Below are 26,260 nucleotides of genomic sequence, written 5' to 3'. Positions count from 1 at the left end.
ATCTTCTTTCTAGTCAGAATTGAACCTTATCCCCTCTGAGCTCTTGTAAGTATCTTGTCTACCTTTATGATTACATTGAGCTATGTATTTTCTGTATACATCATTCTTTATACACACAGGCTTTGTTGGGACAGTATACAAATGTTTGGTATGCAAACTTTGTGTACACTATAAAATCTTAAAGAATACCTTGAACAAGTAGTTTAAGAACGTCTGTTGAATTGAAATGATTGGATATTATGGGAGATATTCAAAGTAAGTGATAGTAGCAGAATTTCAACAAATGGTTGATACCAGAAAAACAATTTGAAATGTTTATTTAAAAAAACTTTATTTTTCAGTAGAAAACTTTACATATATGTAGCCTATTATCAATATGTATATCAGAAATCAATAAACAAAAAGTCCGAGGAATGCTGCCACTTAAAAAAATTAGTAGGTCTTTTTATTTTTTAAAATACAAATTTTAAAGATTGTATTTACTTCTAGAAAGTGGGAGAAACAGAAAGAAACATTGATCAGTTGCCTCTCACATACCCCCAACTGGGGACCTGGCCCACAACCCAGGTCTGTGCCTGACTGGGAATGGAACCAGCAACCCTTTGGTTCGCAGGCAGGCCCTCAGTCCACTGAACCACACCAGCAGGGCAGATCTTGTTATTTTAAAGTAGATTATGCTACACAAACCAGTCATGGGGGTATTACTTTAGGTATCATTTTGTTCAGTTTATAGATGACAAGATAAATAGAGTAGTAGAGAAATCATTACACTTTGACACATGGAATTCTTTTTTTAATTGTTCCACATATTTAGAAGCTGTAATTAAATGGTAATACTGAAGAACTGATCTCAAACTGTTAAAGTTTATAGGCTTCATTATTGAGAGCAAAATAAATCCATATTTGCTGTGAACATCACAGGAAGTTAAAAACTCCTCATTAGGAAAACCAAAACTAGGCCAAACATTGTTTTTGAGAAAGTAGGGCACTGGATTTATGTAGTTAATAAATGTAACACCAGAATAGCACAGCGTGTTCACACACATGGATTGAATGATAACTAGCATTAACACAAGCTAGAACTCTCCTGCTGTCAGCAGGTACGTGTGAAATCAGAGCAAATGCCAATTAAATTGTGGAAGGTACTTAAGTTTTCCCTACATTACCTAACAATTTCTCTGATATGGTAATTTGGGCTCACTAAATATTTGAGATTATAATATGATTACATTTCTAAATTCTGATTGCACACCCCACAAGACTGATTTTTACAATGTCTGATAAGGTTCTTAATACTGTTAACACATTTCTTACAATGATAAAACTCTCTTCTTGTGGATTGTATTCAATAAGACTATACAGCTTTTCTTACATTATAGCAGATATGAATTTCTTTTCATTGTTGCTGATATTCACTAAAATTTTTATTCACATTGAACGTTTTCCCAGAACACACAAGATTCCTCCTCAGAATCTTAAGTTCAGTAATGTCTGAGCTCTAAGTTAAACTTCATTATAAAAATTGAGTCAATGTCTTCTTTCCATTGTGGGGTGCTGTTGTTGTTTTTTAATGTAGCCTAAGAGTTGAGCATTGATTAAAACCTTTTTCATAATAATCAATAGCACTCATAAGATTTTCTTTCTGGTGTAGTGTCTCTCGTACTGAATAAAGTTGGTGTATACACTAAAGGTTTTCCCACATTCGTTGCACGTACTCTGTCTTGGTCATGGTCCGTAAGGTCAGAGAGCTGAGTAAAACCTCTGCACTGGAGAGCCCTGCAGGGTTTCTCCCCAGTATGGATTCCCTGATGTTCAGTGAGATCAGTGCACGTGCTGAAGGCTTTCCCACATGTGTCACATTTGTATGGCTTTTCACCAGAGTGCATTCTTTGATGGTTAATGAGGTCAGAGTGCTGATTAAAGCTTTTGCCACACTGATCACATGGGTTTGGTTTCTCCCCAGGGTGGACCCTCTGATGTAGGATAAGAGCTGAGCACTGACTAAAAGCCTTCCCACACTCATTACATTTGTATGGCTTCTCCCCAGTGTGGATTCTCTGGTGTTTGATACGGTCTGAGTTCTGGCTGAAACTTTTGCTGCACTGTGTGCACGAGTACGGTTTTTCTCCAGTGTGAATTCTCTGGTGAAGAATAAGGTCCGAACTCTGACTGAAGGCTTTCTCACAACTGCCACAATGATAGGGCTTTTCCCCAGAGTGCACTCTCTGATGTTTGGTGAGGTCTGAGCTTTGACTAAAGCTCTTATTGCACTGATTACATGCATACGGTTTCTCTCCAGTATGTATCCTCTGATGTTTGATAAGGTCTGAACGACGACTAAAACTTTTAGTGCAGTCACTGCATGGGTAGGGCTTCTCTCCGGTGTGGATTCTCTGATGTAGAATAAGGTTGGAGCTCTGACTAAAGGTCTTCCCACACTCATCACATTCATAGGGTTTCTCGCCTGTGTGAACCCTCTGGTGTTTAACGAGATCTGATCTTCGACTGAACATTTTACTGCACTGGTTGCATCGGTAAGGCTTCTCTCCAGTGTGAATCCGCTGATGATTAATAAGATCTGAGAGTCGGCTGAAAGTTTTGCTACATTGGTTACACGGATAGGGTTTCTCTCCAGTGTGAATCCTCTGGTGCAGAATAAGGACTGAGCTCTGATTAAAAGCCTTCCCACATTCATTACATTTATACGGTTTCTCTCCAGTGTGGATCCTTCGATGTTTGATAAGGTCTGAGTTCTGACTGAAACTTTTGCTACACTGATCACACGGATATGGTTTCTCCCCAGTGTGGATTCTCTGATGTAGGATAAGGTCTGAGCTCTGACTGAAGGCTTTTCCACACACATCGCATTTATATGGTTTTTCACCAGTGTGGATTCTTTGATGTTTTATAACATCAGAACTCTGACTGAAATGCTTGTTACACTGGTTACACGTATAAGGCTTCTCTCCAGTATGGATTCTCTGATGTTTAACCAGGTCTGAGCGCTGGCTAAAACTTTTACTACAGTGACTGCACTGATAGGGTCTTTCTCCTGTGTGGATTCTCTGATGTATAATAAGGTCTGAGCTCTGACTGAAGGCTTTCCCACATTCATCACATTTATATGGTTTCTCACCAGTGTGGACTCTTTGATGTTTAATAAGGTCTGAGCTCCTACTGAAACTTTTAATACACCAATTGCAAGGATAGGGTTTCTCCCCAGTATGAATTCTCTGATGCAGAACCAGGGCTGAGCTCACACTAAAGGCCTTTCCACACTTGTCACATTCATAGGGTTTCTCCCAGTGGGTTCTTTGATGCCTAATAAGGCCTGTACTCCAAGCAAAGCTTTGTCCACATTCACCACAGTTATGTTGTCCTCTTTTAAAGTGGTTCTGATCCTTTTCATTTAATTGAGCCCCAAATTCACAGAATTCTCTGCATTCAGAATCCTGGAGAACGTCATCTCTGGGGTTGTCAGACTCTTCAGTCAGTAGTTCAGTTTTTGCTGTAATTTCCTTCTCTGACGTCAGCTCTCCAAGCTTGGTCTTAATCTCACCATCTAGAACAATACATAAAATTCAAATGGAATGTATTCTCCAAACTGTAAGAAACTTTCAGGTAAAAAAGATCAGTATTTACCTATAAAATGTTATCACAGCCCTGGCTGGTGTGGCTCAGTGGATTGAACACTAGCTAGCCTGTGAACTGAAGAGTTGCCGGTTCAGTTCCCAGTCAGGGCACATGCCTAGGATGTGGGCAAGGTCCCAGGTTGGGCACATGTGAGAGGCAACTGATTAATGTTTCTTTCGCGCATTGATGTTTCACTTTCTCTCTTTCTCCCTCCCTTCTCCCTCTCTAAAAATAAATAAAATCTTTTTTAAAAATCACAATATGGGAGTGCTACAAAACAAAAAAGTATCCTCTGAGAGGGAAACTAGGAAGAATCAATAAACAATGGGCCACAATAACCATTTAGAGAAGTGGCTTACCAGATTTGGCTGGATATGTTTGCCACAGGATATCTGGGAACTGAAACCTATCGTAGTGATTAGGAAAGTTCCACTAAAGTAGAGCTGATATGTAAGCAATTTACGAACATGTGTAAGGTGCGCAGTGTGAGATTGGGGGGTGGGTGGAGGGAAAGTGGGAGGAGGCAGCAGTGCCTGGGCTGTCACTGGGAGGGTGTACCACCGGGCTGGTCAGAGACTGCCAGTAGGACAAAGAAAGAAGCATCATGCCCAGGAATGGTCAACACATATTCCTAAATTACTTTTATAAAAAAGTCTATAGATAATCCTCCATCTCTTTTGTCCTGATTATCACCAGGGAAGTGGCTGAGAACGCATAATCCCTTTTTGGAAACAGCCACATTCATTGGCCAAACTTCTTTACAGAGGCATGTAAATTAAGAAAACAATTACAGAGGTGGGGTCAGAAATCTCCTTTCAGTTAATTTTTGAAGAGTCTTTTCCTATGTTCCACAATATCAGATGCCTGTGATGGTAGGGAGCAAGGGAGCTCCTTTGAATGTATTTATTTCAAGATTTTATTTATTTATTTTTAGAGATATGGAGAGAGAGAAACACTGATGTGAGAGAGAAACATCAATAGGTTGCCTCTCCCACACATCCTGATGATGGACTTAACCTATTTCCAGGTACGTGCCCTGATTGGGAATCAAACTAGTGACCTTTCTCTTTGGGGACAGCGCCCAACCAACTGTCCCACACAGGTCATGGCGCTCCACTGAATTTCTTGATTGTCAGCCCACTGTTAAGCCCACAGTTGTCAAGCTGCAAACAGTTTATAGAGCTGAAACCATGACACATACAAGTTTTAAAGGCAAAAGTCCAAATCCCAAGGCTGTAAGAGTCTGGGTAAATCTAAATGTGTGCTGACTGATTTATGCAATATCTTATGTCTCATGGAATTTACAAAATATGTAGAATTAAAATACATGGCAAAAATAGTACAATGGGAGGGAGGTAAATAGAATGAAAATATTACAAGGTCTTTGGATTATCCTAGAAGTAGTAAATTAAGATAGGATAAATAAATTAAATGTGCATGTTGTAATTTCTAAGGCAGCCTTTTCCAGCCAGGTTCCATGAGAGAATAAATTAGGAAATGATCTGAGTGACTATTTTCTTAATTCTTCCAAGGAATGATACATAGCCAGTACCACAATCAATATATAGAAGAGATAGTAATACATTATTTACAATGAATGCCTTAAACTTTGGTTTAATTCTCTCACAGAATTACATCTGAGAAAGGCTGCTATGAGGTAACCATTAAATAACAATAAAAGAATGTATAAACAATAAATTAATAGAAAAAATAAAACAAAAACCCTGGTAACACAAAGTTAGGCTAAAAAAAGAGACAAAAGAAATAAAACATAGGATAAATAAAAACAAATAAGGAGATGGTACATTTAAATCCAAGCACAAGCTATGTTACATGTAAATTTACTACTCCAATAAGAAGCAAAGAAAAAACAGCTAAGATCATACTTCATGGCTAAATAATGAATGCTTTTCTTCTAGGAACAAGGGAGCAAAACAAGGATGCCCTCTCTTACCACTTCTTTTCAACATCATACAACTTCTATTCAATATTCCTAGCCAGTACAATAAGACACAAAAAAATAACTGAAACATAGAAATAAGAGAAAAAAGTCAAACTGTCTTTACTTATAGACTATACACCATTACATATATAAAAAATCCTGAAGTGTTTCACAAAAGCTATTAAAACTTATAAATGAGTTTATTAAAGCAATATACAAAAACTCATTGTATTTCTGTAGATAGCAATCAACAATTAGAATGAAAATGTAAAACATTTTTATCAATTGTATTGACAATGCTTAGAAACAAATTCAACAAAATATATGCAATATTTGTATAATGAAAACTACAAAACATTGCTAAAATTAAAGGGGACCTAATAACTAGAAATATACACCATCATTTATAAATAGACAGATTTAATATTGTTAAGATGGTAGAATTCTCTGCAAAGTGATCTATAGATTCAGTGCAAACCCAATCAAAAATCTCAGTAGGCTTTTTTTGTAGAAAGTGACAAACTGATTCTAAACTTTATGTATAAAGGCACAAAGAGTCTAAACAATTTGGAAAAAGAACAAAATTGAAGAGGTTACACTATTTGATTTCAGACTTTACTATAAAGCCACAGTGATTAAGGCAGTGTGCTAATGGCATAAGGATATATACGCCCATTAATGGAACAGAGAGTAAATAAATAGATCTAAACATATATGTGCAACTGATCTTCAACATAGTTGCAAGATAAGTAAATGATGAAGGGATAGTCTCTTTTCAGCAAAACATCTTAGAACTGGATATCACAATGACCAAAATCAACTCCAACCCTTTCCTCACACTATACACAAAAATTAACTAGAAGTGTAATGTAAACCTCAACATAAAAGCTAAAGCTGTAAAACTCCTAGAATAAAGCATAGATGACCAAAATTAATGCACAGAACTTGAGAAAATAAATCTGTGTTGTTTAAGCCACGCAGTCTGTGATATTTTGTTATGGCAACACTAGCAGACAAATATGGTATGTTTTTAAACTTTATACATTTAGGGAATTATACCACACGCATTTTGTGACTTGCTTTCTTTTGTTCAACATTATGTCTGCAAGATTCATCCATATTCACATGTACAGCAGCAGTACATTCACATTCACTACTATAGTGTGACATGCACCACAATTTATTTACCCATTTCCTCCAACGGACAATAACATGTTGCTGTTATGAACAATGCCAATATGAATATACTGGGGTATCTAACTCAGTGCACCCATGCAGGTGTTTCTCTAGGTTATAAAAACTTAGGATCAGAACTGCTGGGTCCTCAATTAGGTATTTCCAAAGTGGCCAGCCCAATTCATGCTTCCATCAGGAGCGTATAAGAGTTAACATTGCTCTATATTCTAACTAACATTAAGGATCTTTTCTTTTTTAACCCATTGTATCAGGCTCTTATTGCTATAGCTACATTGAAACTACAGTTATTAAAGTCCCTAACGAGTTCTGTCTTGACAAATTTGACGGTTAATCATTGATCTTATTCTCCTTTTTAATTTTTATTTTATTTTATTTTTTTTGCTTTTAGAGAGAGGAGAAGGGAGGGAAAAAGAGAGGGAGAGAAACATTGATATGAGAGAGAAACATTGATTACTTGCCTCTCATATGCACCCTAACCTGGGACCAAACTCACAACCCAGGCATGTGTCCTGGCTGGGAATTGAATTGGAGACCCTTCGCCTTGTGGGATGACACCCAACCACCTAAGCCACATTGGTCAGGGCTTATTCTTAAAAAAATAATAATAATAATTAATGTTTATTGTTACTGCTATTACAGATGTCCCCATTTCCCCCAATCTTATTCTTGATTTATTTGACATTGTAGTTTGCTTTCTTGTTAACTTACCCTTATCCTATTCTCCATACAACAGTCAGAGTGACGTTTACATGCTATTATCTTATGTAAAGAGTTCCAATGGCTTCCCATTAAACTGGGAATAAATTCCAAATTCTTCCTATGGCTTAAAAGCTTCTATGCTCTGGTCCCTATCTGCCTTCACTTCATTCTACCACCCCTACCACCTGTCTAGCCCAGGCTCACTCTGTTCCTGTGCATCTCCTGCATTTGCCATTCCCTCTTCCTGGAACATTCTTCTCTCACATGGTCAATGGCTTGTTCTCTCACTCCATTTATATCTCCAACCACTTTGTACCATCTCAGAGAGGTACAACGCTTGATGAGCCCTGAACTTTGAGGCAACAGATATGAAAGCAGATCCCAGTTTGCACTTGGGCACTATTAGAGACTTAATACTTGACCACAGAGTGCCAAATGACTATTACAAACTGACCATTGTGTACCAGTTGTTATGTAACCCAGCAAATCATACAACTGGATGTTCAAACTTGCATTCCATTGTAAAAGCAAGTCTGGAAGACAAGTAAATTCTATGTGCCAGTGACTCAGATTCTCACAGTGCCTGTTCCTGTTTCCACTATCTCCATCATTCGTGGCCTGATAGGAGTTCCCCAGGCCCAGTTAACAGAGATTGGAGAAGTCCAGAACTGACTCACAGACGAGTCTGCCCGTGTGTGGGCACAAGCCAAAAGTGAACGGCTTTCACTTACACCTAGCTGTGGTCTCAAACACCAGTGAAGGCAAATGTTCCCAGTGGGCAGAATTTCAGGTACACACCTAGGTGTATGCTTTTCATGGAAGGCAACATAGCCTAAAATACAGGCCTATATTGACTCACAAGTCGAGACTAATGGGTTATCTTATTAATTAGGCACCTGGTAAGAATAAGACTGGAAGACTAGAAGTAAGGATTCTGGAGGAAAGGTATGAGGACAGACCTGGAATGAGCAAAGAATGAATCTATTTCTGCCCTGGGTGAATGCTCACCAAAGGGCATCCTCTGTGGGAAAGCCTCCCAGTAATAAGACGGACATGACGATTCATACTATGAACGTCAATCAGCTGTTTTATCAATGCCTGCCCAGTGAACTCATGTACAAAGTGGTCATGGCAGGAGGGATGAAGGCTATGCATGGGCTCAACAATATGACCTCTGCTTATCAAGGCTGATAAGCCTATAGCCACTGCTATGTGCCCAAGCATCCAACCACAAGCGCCAACACTAAGTTCCTCAGAAGACGCCATTCCCTGGAGAGGGCACAGCCAGCCACTTGGGGCAGATTCATTATACTTGTCCCCTTCTTTCATGGAAAGGGCAGCGATTTGTTTTTTTTTTTTACAATTTTTTAAAATTAATTTTTCTAGAGAGAGAAGGGAGGAAGAAAGGGAGAGAAACATTGATCAGTTGCCTCGTACATGCACTGACCTGGGACTGAACCCACAACCCAGACTGTGCCCTGACTAGGACTTAAATGGGCAATATTTTGCTTTGCAGGATGATGCCCAACCAACTGAGCCACACCAGTCAGGGCAGCGATTTGTTTTCAAAGGGCTAAATACATAGTTTGCATTGACTTAAGAATTCCATGACTATATTTATTACCCTGGTATTCTACTCAATATTGCCTCCAAAGGAGTAGTCATTTTATAAGGAAGGAGGTGCAGTGGTGAGCTCACACCTATGTAATTCATGGGTCTTCCTACATGCTTCATCATCTGGACATGGGTTGGGACAATGGTGAAATGATCTGCTGAAGGTTCAGTTTTGGTATTGGCTAGGCAACAACACCAAGTTTGGGTTGCTGTTGTCCAGGATGCACTATACCATAAACCAGAGGAAAACACACAGTACTGTCTTTCCCATGTCCAGAATACATGGGTATAAGAGCCAAGGGTGAAGGAATAGTAAGAATGTCTTCTCTTACTATATATCTAATGATCCACTTAAATTATTTTTGTCTCCTATCCCCATAGTCTTGGGCTTGGTGGGTTTGAGGTTCTGGTTCTCAAAGAAGAAATACTTCTACCACGGAACAAGGTCACGATGTTGTTAAATCTGAAGCTGAGACTGCTTTCTGGCCATTCCGGGCTCTTCATGCTACTGAACCAACAAGCAGAGAAGGGGTCACTCTACCGGCCAGGGTGACTGATGATAATTAGCAATGGGGAATTGGTTCCTGCTACATAATAGGGGTAAGGAACAATATGTCTGGAACTCAGAGGACCCACTGGGTTGCCTCTTAGTTCTCTCATGTCTAACAGACCCAGTCGATGGTACCCTAAAGTAACCCAAAGGCTCAGATCATCCAGGAAAGAAGGTTTATGGTACTTAACTAGGTAAAAAACCGCATCACTGAGAATCTGGCATAGAGTAAAAATACTATGGAGTGGGTGATAGAAGAAGATAGTTACGATGATCATCTGAGGCTTTGCAAATAGCAAGAACTGAAGCAGTTATATTTTGTTAATTATGTCTTTCCCCCCTTTTCCTCATTACCTTAGATGAAGAGCACTGGTGGCAGGGAAGTTTTAAGTTTCAGGTGGAAGTATGATTTAATTATATGTCTACCTGCAATAAAATGGTAGCTTAAGAGACTTTGTTTTTCTGCTGTGTTGGGAACACAGCAATCCAAACAAAGGGCAAAAGTGGATCTTACAGGTTAAAAGGGGTGGACTGCAATGGACATTCTCCTTTTCCCCCCATAGATGTATTGTTCACCTTGTTCTGTGCCTCAGGAGGCTGTTAGTTTAGGGACTGTATCATTTAGGGTTCCATGCCCTCTGGCTTGCAATTAGATTTGGCCAAAAGTAGAAGTAGAATTGTAGAGTGACCAACTGTCCTGGTTTGCCCAAAACAGAGGGGCTTCTCAGGATGTGGGACTTTCAGTGCTAAATCCCAGGCAAACTGGGATGGGTGGTTACCCTACACCCTGACTTTCCTCTTCCTGGGCCAGGAGTTGGAAGTAATTGTAATTCTTTTAGCAAAGGCCACAGCTCCTATTGGGAGGCTGGATCCTACAGCTAGCTACCTGCTCCAGGGTCTGGGAATCAAGTTCTTTCCTTGTAACTTAGGACCTAAAGGCGGTAACTGCTCTTCACCATTGTTTGTCCCTAGACTGTTCTCCATCTCTGGTTAATTTCTATAATCCTGCCCATCTTTTTCATGAAACTTTGAATTACCCCAACTGAATGCGCCATCTGTTTTCTGCTAGAATACTGATATATTCTGGTTTATTTTTTCCTTAACCACTATGACCACTTGATACTATCTTGCATATTTATTTCTTTCCTGTTTTCCCCATTAGAATGTAAGCTCCTTGAGGGCAAGGTCTTATCTGTTCTGTTCACTGCAACACCCTTCACACTTAGAGCAGTGCCTGGCACAGGACAAACCCTCAATAACTAATCAAAATATTTTATGGTCAATAATAATGAAACGATGATCTTACTAATAACAATTTATCAACAATAAGTATTTGTTGAATAGTTAATTAAATGATTTGAAGGAGACTTGGCTGGTGTGGCTCAGTGGATTCAGCGCCAGCCTGTAAACCAAGGGGTTGCTGGTTTGATTCCCAGTCATGGTACATGCCTGGGTTGCAGGCCAGGTCCCCAGTAAGGGGCACATGAGAGTCAACTGCACATTGATGTTTCTCTCTCTCTTTTTCCTTCCCACTCTCTAAAATAAATACATAAAATCTTTAAAAAAATGATTTGAAGGATACATAAATGTTAGCAGCGACTGTCTTTCAATGGTGGAGCTGCAGGTTATTTAAACTTTCTTTTTTGTACCTTTCTCCATTTTATGAATGCACTTTAATATAATTATATTACTCTATATTTAAAAATGCCATTTATACACACTCTGAGAGAAACAAACAGATGTGATATGTATGTCAATTTATGTAAAACTGAAAGGAGAAGGCCCAGTTCTGCTGTGCTTCTCATGAACAGTGAGAGCTGGATGCTTCCAAACAGATTCTTAAAGGAAGAAATTCTAAATATGTATAGGGGAAATAAAAAAAATAAAAATAAAAAATAAGATAAAATATAAAATAAAAAAATAAAAATTGAAATGCTCCAAAACTAAAAAGATGCAGAAAATCTAGAGTAAAAGAAAGGAAACAGAGAAGTTTGAATTTCATAGAACAGTAGTAATGAGAGGACCAAAATGAGAAAGTAGCAAAATATGATGTAGAAGGGAGACCCTGTAAAACATTGGAACAAAGTTGAGGTCAAAATTATAGTGGCTACTATTTATAAAGAGTTTACTACTAGCCAGTTCTGTCCTCAGAGTTTTACATACAGGATCTCATGTAGTGCTTGTGGTGTTTGTTATGGTAGTAATGGACCCCACTGAATCCTACCTCCCCAAATCTACATCCTTGTATAATTCTCACCCACGTGACTCTGAAACTGGTTACGTGACTTACTTTGGTGGATGACATATTAACAAAATTAACACAAACAGGTTGGAAAAGTGTTTTTCAGGGAGAGATGTCTGAGATGGCAGCCTAGGTAAACACAGCTCGCCTCCTTGCACAACCCCATCAAAATTACAACGAAACTACAGAACAACCATCACACAGAACTGGCAGAAATCAAGTTGAATGGAGACTGTGCAGCCACAGAATTAAAGAAGAAGCCACATCCATCCAGACTGGTAGGAGGGACAGAGGTGTGGAGACGTGGAATAGGTTTGTCCCACACCCATGTGTGGCAGATAAACAGCGGGAGGGATATCTTGGGACCAAGGAGTCCCAGCCCCACACCAGGCCTCCCAGCCCAGGATTCCAGTGCTGAGAAGATAAGTCCTGGTGGCTTTTGGCTGTAAAAACCAGTGGAGATTGAGTTGGTGGAAGAAACTGCTCAATTCCTAATCAGTTCCTCCTAAAGGGCCCACACACAGACTTACTCAAAATCATTCCCACTGAGCTCCAGCACCAAGGCAACAGCTTGAAAGGCACCAGTGGCATACAGGGAGGAACTGAAGTGTCTGGCATCAGGGCGAGAGACGGAGGACAGCTTTCTCTAAGATAGAATTGCTGGCAGAGGCCATTGATCCTCTTCTGAGCCCTCACCCACCACAGCCACAGAGTGTAGTGGGTACTGTATCTGAGACTCCATCAACCTGCCTAATACTGTTTGCCCCACCCTGGTGATTCCCTGAGGCTCTGTTCCACCTGACTTATGGGCCCACCCAAGCGTTTAACAGTGGCTTTTCCAAATAACTGACATCTCACACATGCTTCTGATCTTTCTAAATCCTCTCAAACAAGCAGCAGCTGGCATGCTAAGTGGTCCCAGGCTCAGCACTAGCAGCAGCTGGCCTTGGTTCACAGCCTGGCCTTGCTAGGGTACCTCCAAGCCCAGCACAAGAAGCAGCCAGCTGCAGATTGCTTTATAGCTTATGCCAAGTGGCCCCAGACAGAACACAAGTGGTCACCAGAGCCCTGCTGAGGTAAGCCCTGCTCTGTGGAGTGAGCCCCTGAACAGCTCAGCTGATCCTCCACAGAGGGTGGAGGTTGGTGGCCAGTGGTCACACCCAGTCCTTGCAGCTGACAGGCCTGACTAAATCCCTCTCACTAACCTGCCAACAACCATCAAGGCTCAACTACAAGAGACGGGCATACTCAGCTCACTCGGAGGGTGCACCTCAAGTACCCAGCTTGGGTGATAAGGGAAGTTTAGCCACTGGACCGCACAGGACACCTACTACATTAGGCCACACTACCAAGACAGGGAGTCATAGCAGCTCTACCTAATACATAGAAACAAACACAGAGAGGCTGCGAAAATGAGGAGACAAAGAAACATGGTCCAAATGAAAGAACAGACAGAACTTCAGAAAAACAACTAGACAAAATGGAGATAAGCAATCTTTCAGATGAGAAGTTCAAAACACAGGTTATAAGGATGCCCAAGGACTTAAGGAGAACCTCAATGGCATAAAAAAGATCCAGTCAGAACTGAAAGATATGCTGATTGAAATAAAGAACAATTTACAGGGAATCAACAGTAGAATGGGTTAAACTGAGAATCAGATCAATGATTTGTAACCAAAGGAAGCAAAAAACAACCAACCAGAACAGCAAGAAGAAAAAAGAATCCAACAAAACGAAGATAATATAAGCATCCTCTGGGATCACTTCAAGTGTACCAACATTCACATCGTAGGGATGCTAGAAGGGGAAGAGAAAGAGCAAGAAATTGGAAATTTATTTGAAAAAATTATGAAAGAAAATTTCCCTAATTTGGTGAAGGAAATAGACATGCAAGTCCAGGAGGCACCAAGTCCCAAACAAGATGGACACAAAGAGGCCCACACCAAGACACATCATAATCAAAATGCCAAAGGTTAAAGATAAAGAATCTTAAAAGCAGCAAAAACAAAAAAAAAAAAAAAAAAAAGCAGGTAGTTACCTACAAGGGAGTTCCCATAAGACTGTCAGTTGATTTTTCAAAAGAAATTTTGCAGACTAGAAGGGATTGGCAAGAAATATTCAAGGTGATGAAAAGCAAGAACCTACATCCAAGATTACTCTCTCCAGCAAAGCTATCATTTAGAATCGAAGGGCAGGTAAAGAGCTTCCCAGACATGAAAAAGCTAAAAGAGTTACATCATCACCAAGCCCTTATTATATGAAAAGTTAAAGGGACTTACTTAAGAAAAAGAAGATCAAAATGCTAAACAATAAAATGGCAATAAATATGTATCTATCAACAGTTGAATCTAAAAATCAAACTAAGCAAACAAGCAGAACAGAAACAAATCATACATAGAGAGAATGGTTTGATGGCAGCCAGATGGGAGGGGGGGTTGGAGGAATATGGAATGGTGAAGGGATTACAAAGCACAAATTGGAAGTTACAGAATAGTCATGGGGATGTAAAGTACAGTACAGGAAACGGAGTAGCCAAAGAACTTATGTGCGTGACCCATGGACATAAACAAAGGTGTGGTGATTGCCTGCAGGAGTAGGGGGTGCTGGGTGGAGTAGGGCAAAGGGGAACAACTTGGGACAACTGCAATAGCATAATCAATAAAATATAATTTAAAAAATAGAAAAAAGTGCTTTGGCGTGGGCTGTGAACCAAAGCATCACAGGTTCGATTCCCAGTCAGGGCCCATGCCTGGGTTGCGGGCCACGGCCCCCAGCAACCGCACATTGATGTTTCTCTCTTTCTCCCTCCTTTCCCTCTCTAAAAATAAATGAAATCTAAAAAAAATTAAAAAAAAAAGAATAAAAAAGAAAAAGAAAAGTGCTTTGCATCCCAGGGCTTGTCCTCTCTCTGATTTGGAAACTAGCTGCCCTGTGAAAAAGCCTGGGCTGGTCTGCTAGTGATAAGCGACCCAAGCCATAGAAAGCACCCACAGCCAGGCTTATATAATTGAAACTGGCTTAGACCCTGCTCTAGGTGAGCCAGGCTCTATGTGAGTTATCCTAGGCAAGACCAGAAGAAAAACTCTCTCCAGCTGAACCCAGTCTAAGCTGATGACCTACAGAACCCTAAGAAAATAACATGGTTTAAAAATGCTTGAAGTTTTTTTTTTTTAAGATTTTATTTATTTATTTTTAGAGAGGGAAGGGAGGGAGAAAGAGTGAGAGAGTGAGGGAGTGAGAGAGAGAGAGAGAGAGAGAGAGAGAGAGAAACATCAATGTATGGTTGCTGGGGGCCGTGGCCTGCAACCCAGGTATGGGCCCTGACTGGGAATCGAACCTGTGATGCTTTGGTTTGTAGCTAGCACTCAATCCACTGACCTACGCCAGCCAGGGCCTTGCCTGAAGTTTTAGGTCACTAAGTTTTGGGGTTCTTTTTCATTGAGTAATAGATAGACATCTCAAAATAACCTCCAACATACGAATTAGTAGACACTTATAAAATGAGGAAACAGAATCATAAGAAAAAGTTATTTCTGAAGCTAGTATATGACAAAGCTAGTTTTTGAATCCAGGTTGTCTGACTCCAAAAATTTTAACTACTACCTTTCAGTAAATGAGACAGATGATTTGAAAAGATTTTAAAGGTATAAATACCAACCACTGACAGATTGGTGATAAGGTGTTTGTAACAGGAGAAAAAGGATGGCTTGGGAGATTGAAAGGACAGCAAGACATTCCTTGAGAACGATTGCCAGAATTCACGACACGGTCTTGTGACTGTGCCTGCCGAGCCGAAGAGATGTTACTGCGCATCAGAAAGAAGGGAAGGAAAGGAAGAAAACCAACAGCACTCAGAGGCGCTAACGGAGCCGTGGTCACATTGCCCCCCGCCCCCCAAGAAAGACATAACACACTGCTTCTCACCTGACAGAAGGTGTTGGTCTTGAGCTTCATAATTGGACTGTATCTCCATGGGCTGCAGCTGGACACTCGACACCTCAGGGAGCAACCGGGGAATTACCATGTCCTCAGTAAGTCTTTCTTCTCTGAGACTTGGAGGCAAGTGGGCACCACTGGGCTTGGAAGGGAATCATTGCGGAGACTGGAGATGCAATTCCTGGCCCTAGACCACCAGAGACATCCTCTAGATATCGAAGAAGCAAAGGAGAAAACAAAATCTCATTTAATTTCCAAGTGGTTTTCTCTCGGAATTAAGCTTTCCTTTCTCTCATCATCCAGGAGTCAGGCATTACCCCTTTTGGACACGAATTCTCCATGCCAAGTCTGGAGGTCTTCAAACATCATCGGGGGTTAATGCTAGCAAAATAAGAGTATAACTAGAAAGACAGTCCAGAGAGGTAATCTTAGGAGTTTGCCCCAAGTGGTTAACACTACATATTCGTTTCCCCTCCTATATACCCAGTGTATGACAAAGTTGTGATCCATCATCGCGGTCTGTTTTTCCTCCTTCCCTTCTCCCAACACTCACACATTCAGGTTGCTCCTTCCAGGCACGGCGAGCCGATTCGCGTGGTCCATACTTGTGATCCCACCCAGCCCCAGTTTCCGGCCTTCATTCGATTGAACCCAGGGGCCAGCAAGGGCTGGCCGGATACCAACGGCACGCACCGCCGAGAACCGAACCAGATCCCCGAGCCCAGGAACCGCGCCCAAGGGCGACCCCAGTGGCCCTGACTCTCCATGGCCCCCCGAAACCGCACACGGTGCCCTGGCAGCGCTACGAGGACGCTCGAGAGGCGATATCACCCGTGTTCCTCCGCCTCTCGGGAGCCGAAATCAACTACCATACCTCGACGTGTTCTCCAGGCCGCTGTCTAGCTCCGCCAGCGGGGAGCCGCCACCGCCGGGTCCGCTCTAGGAGTCCGGGAGGGTTTGCTCAGCTCGCTGGAGCCGGGTGTCGCACGTGCGCACGCGCGGCCAGGGGTGGGGGGGTGGGCGGCGGTCAGAGGCGGCGAACGCGGGTGGCAGAGATTTAACACCCGAACACACACGGACCTGTCCCCAGCGGACTCGCAGCAAGGGACTCCGTGAGCCTGCGCCAGATCCCTTGCCCTAGCAGCCCGTTTTTGATTTGAATGTCGCAAAATATCTTTGGGGAAAGCTCCCCGGGGCAGGGTAGGTCTTCTGACTACAGATTGAGGTCTTCCTTAGTTATGTTACCTCTTTTATCTACCCCCCACCCCGCCCCACCTCCCTCTCTCAATTAGATTCACTGGTGCGCTTCCATCCTAACTTCCTGTCCTCTGGTGTTTCCCCCGGAACATTGGGATGCCTCTGAATCCCCTGGAGGCCTTGTCAAAATACTGGTTGCTGGGCCCCGCCGCCGAGTCAGCAGCAGGTCTGGAGTGCGAGCCCAGGTTCTCAGGTGATCCTGCTGCTTCTGCTTCTGGGAACACACTTTGGATACCACTGCCGTAAAAATAAGTAGTGCTCAGTAATTAATCCCTGAGTTGTTGGGAAGCTGGTTTTCATCTATTCTGCCATTAAGAAAGGACATGGGGTCTCTTTCTAAGGATTGCCTTTGCAATCCTTATGACCAAAAGATGAGGGTAGGCAGAAGGACCTGAAATGGGGGTCGGTGGTGTGGACAGCAGAGCATCAGGGTAGGAAAGGATATTACTATGTTCTCGGAAATATCTTGGGAAGTAAATGGGGAAATTGGGAGAAGAATTGAGGCAGGTGAGACAGGCGCCTTTGGATAAGATGCTTGGAAGTAAGGGTGCAAGTATGAGAAAGTGGTAGCTGGCTGAAGTGATGGTTAAGGTGGAGGAGGAGGGCTTCCCGTTCCAGCCCAAGACCCTCTGGCGATATGTGAAATCTTCAGGTCGTGTGAATGAGACCCCGATGTTATCTGTAAGGACTTGTTTGGGTCCAGCCCTCACAAGTAGCAGTGCAGTCACTTTAAAAACAAAACAAAACAAAAAACTTCACTGAGGTATGAAAGACACAATTATCAGCAAATCTTTAAAGTATACAATTTGACAAGTTTTGTCATGTATACAGCCATTAAATTATCACGACAGTCAAAATAGTGAACACATCCAGCAACCCTGAAAGTTTTCTCCTTCCCTTGGTAATCCCTCCTTGCCTCCCACAACCCCGTACCAGTGTGCTGCTTTTGGTTACTATCCATTAGTTTAAATTTTCTAGAGGTTTAATTAAATGGAATAGTAAAGAATGCACTCTTTTTTGGTCAAACTTCTTTCCATTGGATGTACATACCACTATTTATCTATTCAGCTGATGGACATTTGGTTTATTTCAGTTTTTTACCATTACAAATAAAGCTGCTTTGAACATTCATGTATAAGTCTTTATATGGACATTTTTTTATTACACAGTAGGTGTATGTTTAACATTTTCAGAAACTGCTACACTGTTTTCAGAGTGGCTGAACCATATATATTCACACCAGAGGTATATGAGAATGCCATAGTTGACATACCACTTTTAACAGGTTTCCAGTAAAACAGAGTGAGAAAATTAATCAGAAGTTAATAATCACATACAAAGGTAAAGGGTTTTGTTGATCTTTATTCAGAAGTGAACATAGACCTTCTGGGTGTTTAACCAAGGAAACCAAATTGTTCTTTCAGATTATGCTAGATGTATTTATTTATTTATTTAGTTAGTTATTTTTAAAGATTTTATTTATTTATTTTTAGAGAGGGAAGAGAGGGAGAGAGAGAGAGAGAGAGAAACATTAATGTGCGGTTACTGGGGGTCATGGCCTGCAACCCAGGCATGTACCCTGGCTGGGAATCGAACTTGTGACACTTTGGTTCACAGCCCGCCCTCAGTCCACTGAGCTACGCCAGCCAGGAGATTATGCTAGATTTATTGCCGTCAAGAGTTTTACCAGAGATATTACATTCTGTGTGTAAGTGTCAGAAGTCAGTTTGGAACAGTTTGTTGGATTGGCCCAGACAAACCCAGAGCCAGCTGTGCTCCGCACCAGCGGACGACTAAAGAGGCTCCTCTCAGTGAGGTAAGGAATCCAGAGGTTTTCAGAGAAACCAGGAAAGGATACGAGATTCTCAAGAATGAAACAGACAGGCCATCTACCAATTGTCTAACTGATTTCTGTCTCCTCTTCCATTTCCTCTTGGGGAAAACTAGGCCAAATTAACGTATATCTGATTTAGGCACAGATTTTAGGGAAGTGGTTCTTAATTTTTTTGAGGTAATAATGAAAACTATGAGCCTTTTCCTCAGAAAGTTGAACATAAAGATCCACATGTGAACTTTTGCTTATCGTGTTATTTTGTATTGGATATCAATTTCATTTGATACTGAAATTATATAAGTAATCTTCACAAAGAATGAATTTCAATGTAAATATCAATATCCAGTTCCAGGTACAAAAGGGACATAAATCCAAATTGTGAAGCCACATAAAAAGTTAACTTTCCTTTTGATCAAATCAATACTAACAAGCAGGCTGCTGCTGTTTGTTTTGAACAAGACATCTATATAATGGACAATACGACATTTTTGACATGTTAATGAGTATGTCCAACTGACTGGCTTTTTAAAAACAGAACCAGTGGTGAAAAATCGGATTCAGAAAAGGAAATATTGGCCACTATAATCACTTTGGGAGAGATGGGTATCAAGAAACACCAGACTTCCCCAAAACGTTTAAAGTTGAATTCAAATCAGATCATTTCCATTGTCTTCGATCAATGAGGTCATTGCCATCAGTATGAGGAGTTTAAAAACAACTGTTGGTTTGTACTTTAGCACATTGTTGTAGGGTGAACTGCATCCCCAAATAAAGATGTGTTCAAGTGCTAACCTCTGGTACCTACAAATGTGCCTGTATTTGAAAACAGGTTCTTTGCAGATGTAGTCAAATTAAGATGAGGTCATACTGGATTAAGGTCATACTGGATTAAGATGGGCCTAATCCAATGACTGGTGTCCTTAAAAGGAGAAGGAAATTCAGACCTGAGAGACTCGGAGAGAGATGCCACGGGAGCATGAAGGCAGAGACCGAAGTGCTGCAGCTATAAGGCAAAGAGCACCAAGGATTGCCAGCATCCACCAGAAGTTAGGGACAGGCATGGAACAGATCCTTCAAAGGGAGCATGGCCTTGCCAGCATCTTTATTTTGGTGCTGTGAGAATAAATTTCTAACTTTCAGAACTGTGAGAATAAATTTCTGTTGTAGTGAGCCACTCTGTGGTACCAGGAGTGGGGTGCTGCTGTAAGAAACACCTAAACATGTAGATGTGTTTTTGGAATTGGGTAATGGCTAGAGGCTAGAAGAGTTTTAAGGCTCATGATAGAAAAAACCTAGGATGAGATTGTTATTAGAAATATGAACATTAAAGGTGATTCTGGCAAACGCTCGGAAAGAAGTGAAAAGGACATTGAGAAATGTTCTCTCACCGCAGAGAGTACATGTAGTGTCATGAACAGAATGTTGCTAGAAAGAATGAGCATTAAAGATATTTTTGGTGAGGACTCAGACAGAAAAAAAGAAAATATTATTGGAAACTGGAGAAAAGGTGATCCTTTTTATAAATTAGCAGAAACTGACTGCATCATAATCTGCTGTAAGGTAGAAAACACAGTTTGTAAATGTGAAGGTGGATATTTATCTGAGGAGATTTCCAAGCGAAGTGTGAAAAGTGTGGCCTGGTTTTCCCTTGCTGGTTATAGTAAGATATGAGAGGAAAGAAATAAATCAAGGAAGGGACTATGAAGCAAACAGAAGTCAGCACTTAGTGATTTGGAAAATTCTCAGTTTATCCAGACAGCATGCTCTGGAGACATCAGGGTAGCTGGACAATCTTTTAGTGACGAGTAGGTGTATGATTCACAGATCTAACAGACCAACTCGGCAGAAACCAGGAATAGAAATTGGGTTATCCAGAAAGGATCTGTGGAGAACCCTTGCAACTAATTGTGTGGAGCCCCTTGATATCCATGGAAGACCAACATGGCTGTTGAGAAAGTTATGTCACCAGAAACACTGCCGGCTTAGACCGAATTGGACAGAGACGGGAAGAAACAAAGGAAGGCTGTCATGCTCCTAGGATTCTACATGCAGGAAACGTGGTGCCACTGCTGAGGGCTGGGAGATCAGAGCCACCTCAGCTGAGAGTGGCTCAAGGGCCGCTGGGGCCTAGAGGTTGGAGTAAATTGGGCTTCTGTGGGCCCAGAAGCTGGGCCTGATGGTGCTTCCCCTGACCCACAAGGCAGAGCAAGCCACAGAATAATTTGGGAACTTTAGAAATATTTGGAAACTAAACAACATATATCTAACCTACGATTCAAAGAAGGAATTACAGGCAAGTTAGACAATATTTTTAACTGAATGAAAATGAAATGCAACATAAAACTTCATGGAATGCAGCTAAAGAAGGGCGTAGAGGGAAATCTAGAGCTTTAAAATGCCTATACATAACCGAAAAGAAAATCTCATATCAATAACCTGAACTTCCACCTCATGAAACTTGAAAAAGGAAAGCAAACTTAACAACAAAAAGCAGAAGGAAGGAAGTAATAATGAATAGAGTGTAATTAATGAAATAGCATAAAAATATAGGGAAATAAAAAGTTGGTTCTTTGAAAATACCAACAAATATTGACAAACCTTTATAGGCTGAGAGAGAGAGAGATTTTAAGATTACCAAAAGCAGGGAAGAAAGGACATCACTACCAATATCATAGAAATTTAAGGGTATAAGGAAATACTGTGAACAACTTTATCCCAGCATATTGTACAACGTAAGTGAAATGGACAAACTGCTGGACATAATACAAATTACATTCTAAAACCACCCGAAAAAGCAATAGGAACTGTGAATAAATATATGAAAAATATATAACTCAAGAAGTTGAGTTAGTAATTTTTTTTTCTAACAAAGAAAGGCATGGTCCTAGATGGCTTCACTAGTGAGTTTTATCAAACATTTAAGGATAATACTAATCCTTCACAGTTTCTTCTGGAAAATAGAGAGGGGGCCAGTAATGACTCTGAACCAGAGCCAGAGGAAGACATCACAGGAAAAGAAAACCACAGACAAATATGTTTAACAATATAGACAAAAATATTCAATAAAATAATAGCAAATTAAGTTCATTAAGGCAAAAAAGGATGACACACCATGACCAAATGGAATTTTTTCAAGTAATATAGATTGGTTTAACATCCAAAAAGAAGTTAATGTTTTCGAAACTTTATTTTCCATCAGCCTTATTTCCATTCTGTTTCAGAGTTTGTGAAAGAACAGCTTTGGACCATTCACTCAGTAGCTGTCCCCACCCTTTCAGTGGCCTGAGCAGTGGGGGCTGCTGACCAGTCTTTAGTAATGTGAATGTGCTGTTTGTGAAAATTCCACAAACCGCATGTGCACTAGTTTACTTGTAAAATCAGGATTACTAACTGATACTATTTATCTATTCTTCATCCAAAGCATCACAGCACAGGCCAAAAATGCACCATTTTTTATTACAACGGTTCATGTTATTTTCTGAGACAATTCCTCTGCTTATCCCATCCCATTCTCTCCCCATTCACTTCATCCTTTTCTACAAATATACTTAGATCTCTACTATCCTTAAAAAACAAACACCTTTTAATTGTATTACCTAGGCCAATCAGTGCCCTCCCTTCTTCCATTATCACATTTCTCCAAAAGTAATTATTAGGTATTCCTGGTGCCTTACCATACACCACACACTGTCATTCCACAGGTAACATCTCTCCCTGGCCCTTCTGCCCCTCCCCTAATTCCAATTCACCTTAGTTCTCACCCTCCCGCCTCTAGCTGTCAGTTGCATGTACTAGTCACCGGTTCCCTCTCCTAAAATACTCTCTTGGCTTTTATGTTTGAACTATCTTGGCTTTCCTTCTCTGAGCATCTCCTCTGTCAGCTCTTTCTCTTCACACCCTCAAGCATCAGTATCTCACAATTCTGTTTATTTCCCACAGGATCTCCCTTGGCGATGTCATCCCCTTCCCCACCTGACTTTCAGATGTATCAGATCTTGCTTAGTTCACATTTCTACTCGCCCCTGCTTTCTCTCATCTCTTTTGCCCTTTAATCTACTCTATGAAGTACTGTCAGACACCAAAGTACACTTCTGGCCATGTAATGATCTGCACTGGTTACTAACTGCATTCCTAACTCCTGAGCTTGGCATTTGAACTCTCTAAACCTGACCCCAATCTAACCCTTAGCCTAGGTTTCTGCCAACCAAGATGCTGGGCTGATGTTCCTGTCACTCCCCACGTGGAAAACATTGAGCTTCCTTAAACCGACATTTTAGTCATCCATCAGGGCTCAGCTCGAGGAGCGCCTTCTACGAAAAAATGATTCTGATCTCCGCCCCCACCCTTTCACTCCAGAGCAGGGTCTGTCCTGGGGATGGAGCCTCTACCCCCGCACTCCTCGCGGCAGTTTCTCGGGTTACCATTGTAGAGAGTCTACGTGTTCGTGGTGGGCTAATGTGCCTACCACCTCCTCCCTAAAATTTGGGGCCCTAGTTTCTATTTTTATGTTCTTGATGGTATTTCAAGCTCAAGCGCCCTCTGTCTCTTTAAAAATTTCCTCTTTCAGTCGCCCATCAACTGTTTTGACTAGGAGCTGTCCCCACCAGGTCCCACCCGGAAATTTCACTGGTTCTTTCCAACCCTACAGTCCTCTATCCCAGCCCCCAAGCGGCCGCCGCGCGTCTAGCCACGGAGCTGCAGTCCTCCGGAATTCCTAGAGGGGCTCTCACCCCCCCACTTCCGGCGGCGCGCGAGCGGCCCAGGCTCACAGTGCTCCAACCCTGGGTTCAGTCCCTGCTTCCCGGGGAGCGAAGGTCAGTGGGGCTGCCTGGCGGCGTGGTTCTTGGTGGTTTACAAACCGCCGCTGTGTGGTGTCACCCTCCCCGCCGCCTGGTCTCGGCTGCCTCTGAGGCAGGAGGTAGTCAGGAAGGAAGCTCCAGAGGCCCCGCAGGGCTGAGGTAGAAAACACCTATACATGACAAAGACCCCCTAAGACGGGTTGTTCCTGTTTTCTGGGAGAACTCTGAATCATAGAATGCGCCTGCGCGCTACCTGATTCATTATAATATCATTATAATGAAATAACATTGTGGGACTCCCTTCTCCAGTAGCCAATCAAGAAAGTCATGGGAAACCACACATGCGCAGTAGCTTTGAAATCCAACTCCTTGTACCTGCGCAGGAAAAGCCCGCCAAAGACTAGCAGGGGGGCTTCTGCCCCTATAAGAATAGAATCCCCCCAGCCCACGTGCCCTTTTTTTTCCCTCTGCTCAGAGCTGGCTCACTCCCGTGTCCTGTGGTATGTACTATCACTTAATAAACCTCCCCTCTTTCTTTATGCTATAAACTTTGTGTGTTCGGTTCAATTCTTTGTTCTCGATCACTAAGAACCTGGTTACCTGTGCACACCTGTGCACACCTGTGACAGTTTTTGGCGAGCCAGCTTAGGAGAAGACACCGGAGTGGTAAGCCCCCTTTGCTGCTCTGACACCCGGGATGCCCTTTTCCGTTGTCACCTATTCTGTTTCGGTGACTCTGATGTTCCGTGACGGAAGGTCGGCCGCTAATTTGCGGGCACAGGTTGGGCAGTTAAAAGCCACAAGGGCGCCCGCCGCTTGAAGACTCCTGTGATAGGATAACTTGGATGCGGAACGGGGGTTAGCCTTAGTCCCCGCCAGGTACAAGAAAATGTCTGCACAACGGTCAGGCACACTGTGGAAAGCACAAAACACTGCCCCCACCCCGCGGCCACTCCCCCAGTAGGCATAGTCGGACCTTCCAAGCGGGATATCAGTCACCACCTCACCTGCACTGTGACTTCCTTTTGCATTCTTTTCATCAGGCCCACGGACAGTCTTTTATGCTTTTCCTCCCCAAATGACTTCTGATCTTTATACCTTCACTCACACCCCACTTGCCTTTTATGTATGAAGGGTTCCTGCTGTCTTTGTACTAAGATATCTACCTTGGGGTCATTGTTAGGCTAGCACTAAGTACAGTTGCAGGAATGAGCCACTCCCATCTTTGCCACGTGTATACTATCATTGTAAGCAGCAACATCGCTCAGAACTGCACAACAGGTACCTGCTGGTCGCTGGTTACTAGAACGGCTGCATAGAGCCACTTTTACCTAATTAATTGAATTTGGAATTCTAAGGTGGTTTACTTGTTTCTATAAGGGTATTTTAATTTCCCCTCTCAGTTCATTGTCCCTCCATGAGATACGCCTCCAGTATGAAGGGTGGTGTTTTAGACATGGCTTGAGGTCCCTTCTGGGAGATTTCAGACGCAGGCACAATTTCTTAAAGCTCTGGAAAATTACATAGAATATTTAAGGGTCTTCTTTGTGATCTGGAAAGGAGTCATTTTATAATAAGGTCATCTTGGTGCTCCTCTTAATGGTTTACAGGGCCAGAAATTATTTTTCTAGTAAGACACTTCCTTTTCCCCAGATATTAAAGCTTACAGGAAAATGAGGGTCCCCGTAGATGAAGAATACAGAAATGGAAATGTACTAGGGCCACAAGGGTAGAGTCTGGGATTTTCAGGATTATAGGCAATTGCTCAAGAATGCAGGACTGGTTCCTTCCCAATAGTTAGAGACAAAAGTAGACTGTGGTGATTCTCTCAAGTCTTTTCGATTTCTGTCGGCCGACACTCACTAGGATTTCTTTCGCCAGAGACGTCTGGTAGTTCGGTGGGATCCCAGGGGACGCCCTGTGGCCCACTAGGAAGCTCCTGAGGCAAGAAAAGGGGGACGCCTCTCGATTGCAAGGGAGTATCTTTCTCACTAGAATCTCTTTCGCCAGAGACGTCTGGTAGTTCGGTGGGATCCCAGGGGACGCCCATGGCCCACTAGGAATCTCCTAAGGGCAGCAAAGAGAGGGACGCCTCTAGTCTGCAAAGGAGTATCTTTGTGTTTCTTCTCTCTTAGGATCACCGCAGTCAAGATGGGAATTACATCTTCCATCCCTTCCAAATCACCATTGGGTTGCATTCTTAGCAACTGGGATAAATTTGACCCCAAAAATTTTAAAAAGAAGAGATTAGTTTTCTTTTGTAACACTGTTTGGCCCCAGTATAAATTAGGGGGTGGAGAGATATGGCCTGAGAATGGGAGCACAAATTATAATACTATCCTACAGCTAGATCTATTTTGCCGGAGGGAAGGCAAATGGTCTGAAGTTCCTTACGTGCAGGTGTTTATGGCTCTGTACCGAGATCCCTCGTTTTGCTCCAGCCCCACCCTGACAAAACCTACAGGCCCAAGTGTTGATCAATTAGAAGATACCCTCCTTAGCTCCCCACCTGTCTCTCAAGGGAGATTAAGGGAACCCCAGAGTTCTGAAGTCTCTG

At 42.1% G+C, this 26,260-nt stretch overlaps 1 protein-coding gene across 1 annotated transcript in view; it reads right to left on the bottom strand.

The window, feature by feature from the left end:
* Nucleotides 1-521: 521 nt before the first annotated feature.
* The window catches only part of ZNF397 (zinc finger protein 397), a 45,402-nt gene continuing 19,663 nt past the window's right edge, over nucleotides 522-26,260 (bottom strand). Inside the window, exon 5 of the mRNA XM_045849705.1 lies at nucleotides 522-3,304. Coding sequence (XP_045705661.1) covers nucleotides 1,617-3,304 — 1,688 coding nt within the window. The 3' untranslated portion in view covers nucleotides 522-1,616. The remainder of the gene's footprint in view (nucleotides 3,305-26,260) is intronic.

Source organism: Phyllostomus hastatus, unplaced genomic scaffold (assembly GCF_019186645.2).
Source record: "Phyllostomus hastatus isolate PE091 unplaced genomic scaffold, TTU_PhHast_1.1 phas_contig_80, whole genome shotgun sequence".
Lineage (NCBI taxonomy): Eukaryota > Metazoa > Chordata > Mammalia > Chiroptera > Phyllostomidae > Phyllostomus > Phyllostomus hastatus.
Note: the sequence above shows the minus strand (reverse complement) of the source record. Positions and strands in the feature narration are given on the sequence as shown.